At 47.9% G+C, this 3787-nt stretch overlaps 1 protein-coding gene across 1 annotated transcript; it reads left to right on the top strand.

The window, feature by feature from the left end:
* The first annotated feature begins 374 nt into the window (after window positions 1-374).
* Window positions 375-962, top strand: LOC142845077 (putative endogenous retrovirus group FC1 Env polyprotein). Its single transcript, XM_075963835.1, has one exon. It carries the CDS (start codon window positions 375-377, stop codon window positions 960-962), a length of 588 nt encoding a protein of 195 aa, XP_075819950.1.
* The last annotated feature ends 2825 nt before the right edge of the window (window positions 963-3787 follow it).

The raw sequence follows: 3787 nt of genomic DNA, 5'->3' as shown, positions 1-3787 counted from the left end.
CACAAATGGAACTAGCTCCCGAAATTACTAACCACCAACTGTTCAGTCTGTACAGGCTCTGCAACTGATTCAGGACGGTGTGACCACCTCGCTTTCCAAAGTCCGCCACCTCATCCACACCTCATCTTCCAGCCAGGAGATAAGGTGTGGATCAAGAGACCCTGAGCTGAGATACCTGGACGCCGCTGGAAGGGACCACACCTCATCATCCTGATCAACTCCACGGCTGTCACGGCAGATAGCATCCAGTGTCCACACCTGGATACATCGCTCTCAGGTCAAGCGTGCCACTGGGAACAACGATCCAGCTAAAAAAAAAAAAAAAGGTGGACTGTCATCAAGACCTGTGAAGATCCACAAAAGACAAGAGAGACATGGGTTTTAACTTAATGGTGTTGTTTTGTCTGGCTATATCCCCTTCTGTTCTTTCCTGGAACCCAAGTTGGAAGCGCCCACCTCCCCGGGTTCCTATACCAACCAAACCAACCCCTAAGGCATGGAAGTTCCATGTAATTGCCTTGGAAAACCGCAACAAGACCATAGCCTCTACCTTCTGTCCAGTCACAGGATGTGCAAGTACTATCAGCCTCACCTTTGATATAAGGGACACCTGCCAAGGGAAATGTATAAATGACTTCTACAATGCTATGTCCTCTCCCATATATGTCTGCTTTGTATATGAGCAGACTCGCTCAGACTGTCAGGACCCAAATTACGGAGGATGTCCACACTGGGGCTGCAAATATCATAGTACCTGGCCCCGATGGGGCGGAGAAAATCCTTCCAGACTCAACTCAGTTGATTGGCATACGAAGGTCGCCTACTCCATCCCTGACCCCTGGAATGATAGGTGGAGGAAAGGGGTCGTGGGTTTTGTCTATAGACATAATGAGAAGGATACAGCTTATGATGGGAGAACTAAGATACTCATCTTTAGAGCTTTAGCCAAGTTCATGCCTTAAAATTTCATTATTTGAATGCCATAACCAAACCAGCTACTGTACCTGCCCTGGCCCTGTAGCTGGGGCTCACCGACTGACATTACTTCCTGCCACAACCACCTTTCTCTCTCCTCCCACTAACCCAACCCCTCTGGCCTCCTTTGAGTCCCTAATGGCCATGTTAACACCATATACTTGCTCATGAATGTAACTTACCCAAATGCCATGTCTAATTGCTGACTTTGTATCCCCCCAAACCCCACAACTATGTAGGGCCCACTATCTATCAGAGCCCCATTTCACCTGCTTCCTTTGCTCACTGTCCACTTGACCAGAAAAACCTTGCCGAAAGGGAGAAGGCCCTAAACCAGGGTGACAAATGATTCCCGTTCTTATTCTTAGGTTTCTCCTGGCTAGGAACCCGGCTGTCAGCTGTTACAGGGTCCTCAGCTCCGTGCTCCTGGTGAAGCCAGTCGGCCCCTGCAACATCAGTGTCTGAGCCAGATACATAAATTCATGCTTGGTCCCAGTATGAACAGGTGCCCACCACAGAGTCAAGGCTTTGACCTAGGACACACCTCATAGGGAGAAGGTGATGATATACATTGTGTATAAAGCTCAGAACCTGCTGTGCACCTGCTCCAATCTGTAAGCTTTATAAACTGTGTCCTGCCAGCTACCTTGTCCAAGATGAACGACTTCTTGGAATATTTGGGCTAGTCTTAAAAACTGCCTTGCCTCATTTTGTCAAAATGTTTAACTGCCTCTACTGTTCTTACAAGATAACAGGTCACGAGATAAACGGCCGTTTCTGCTTCTGTATAAAATGCTTGCTCGCTCAAGCTGAGGCATCTGCAGGACGTCTGTTACCAAAGCTAAGCTCTGCCTGCACATAGGCAGGATGTGTGCGAACTTAACCCCAAAACTGCAACCTTATGGTTTTTTGCCTTTATAAACCTTACATTAACAATAGCTGGGGGCACACTTTGAGAGTCTGGAATCTTGGCTGTAACCCTGGCCAGTGACTAATAAAGCCTCTCTGCTAAAATTCATTCGTCGTCAGACTGGTGAGTCTCTGAATAACCCCAAACCTATAGCAGCAGCAGCAGCCGCAGTCACCACCACCGCAGCAGCAGCCGCAGCCACCACCACCGCAGCAGCCGCAGTCATCACTGCCGGAGCTGCTGCAGATCTCCTGGGAGCTTGTTAAAGGCTCAGCTCCCATGGCCATAGTGAACTATCAAGGGGGTTGAAGGGTGACTATGAAAATACATCTCACTCCCAATCAGCTTCATGACTACAGGCATTTGCTGGCCACCCCCTTCTGCTTCTCTCGGGGTCAGGGCTGGTTTCTTGGTAACCAAACCTATTCCTCCCACGTCTCCCTACTGAGCTGGCATTGCAAGGTTGATCTAGCCTCACCACAGTCACCTGCACCGAGGGGCCTCTCGGCAGGTCTGGGTCTCCCTTCCTTTCTGCTGGTTCTGGGTAAAAGGCATTGCTTCAGACCAGGCCTCAGACACCAATATTTGTTAAATCTCCCACAGCTGAGTCCAAGGGTATGACTCACTGTTCTCAATGTCCTTAGAACTGCGTTTCTTAGCAGGGCATGACCACACAAGCAGGCAACTTCATCAGCTGCGAAACTGAGAGAAGAGAATCGGAAATTCAAGGTCATCCTTAGGTACACATTGAGTTTCAGGACAGGTAGGGATCTTGTCTGAAGAAAACGGACAAAACCAAAACAAACCAGCTGATAACCAACCAAGCAACCAACCAACCAAAACATGCACTTCTCAAACTCACCTCACTGAAGGAAACTTGTGCAAATTTGTAGGGCTGGGCCAGGCCAGGGAGTCTGCACTTCTATCCAATGCCATGGGACATGCTGCCACTGACTTGCATTTAACGCATGAAAAATTAAAGCAGCCATGTTCCATTCAAGGATAGATACCAAAGTCACCATGGAGTTTTGAAAATCATCAAAGCGTGGGCCCATTCCTAGAGATTCTGATGTAATGGTGTTCAGGGAGGCTGGAAACTGAGAATTGTATAGCTTTCTCAATTAGCAGGTCTCAACCTGTGTGGATCCTGACCGCTCTGGGGGTTAAATGACCCTTTCACAGGGGTCACCCATGACCTACAGAAAACACAGAGATTTATAGTAAAATTTTTAACAGTACCAAAATTGCAGTTATGAAGTAGCAATGAAAATAATTTTATGCTTGGGGGGACCACCACAACATGAAGAACTGTATTAAAGGTTTGAAGTGTTAGGAAGGCTGAGAACCACAGATGGAGACGGTTGGAGTGTGCAGCCAGTTGGGACATACAAATGTCAAAGGATTGAACAAACGGCAGTATTTTGATGGTGTGGATGCCACTTCATGTCTTACCTCCCTCTCTTTGTGTTGTCTTTTTTCCTCCAAATAGCTTTTGATGACCTATTCCAAGCTTTAGAATAATCTGTGGAATCGTATCCTTAAGCCAACACTTCTTAGGCCTCCAGTTCCTAGAAGTTTTCATTAAGTTTCTCTTGGTTAGTCTGGACTTAGAGGGGCCAAAGGGTTCTCCAAGCTAAACGTTCTTTAGTGGGAATTCTTGACAGAGGTTTGAATGAAGAGAAGCTGGGCCTTGCCTACTTTTCCCACTGTGGACTGTGGTTCGCCCTGAGGTTCATGTCTCCCTTCCTCCATCAACTCAGAGCAAGGGCCTGGCTAGCTCTCTCTGCTCTACTCTGAGGCCAGAAAGCCTCTCCTCAAGCCTGTCCCGAGAAGCTGAACCAAATCCACAAGGCTGATTGGCACTGCCTAGACTTCTACCCGTGGCCTTGTCCAATCCCTAAC

The sequence above is a fragment of the Microtus pennsylvanicus genome, chromosome 2 (genome assembly GCF_037038515.1).
Source record: "Microtus pennsylvanicus isolate mMicPen1 chromosome 2, mMicPen1.hap1, whole genome shotgun sequence".
Taxonomy (NCBI): domain Eukaryota; kingdom Metazoa; phylum Chordata; class Mammalia; order Rodentia; family Cricetidae; genus Microtus; species Microtus pennsylvanicus.
Note: the sequence above shows the minus strand (reverse complement) of the source record. Positions and strands in the feature narration are given on the sequence as shown.

What these genes read in the sequence shown, in the direction of transcription:
- LOC142845077 (XM_075963835.1), top strand. Translation starts at nt 375, where the DNA reads ATGGGTTTTAACTTAATGGTGTTGTTTTGTCTGGCTATATCCCCTTCT.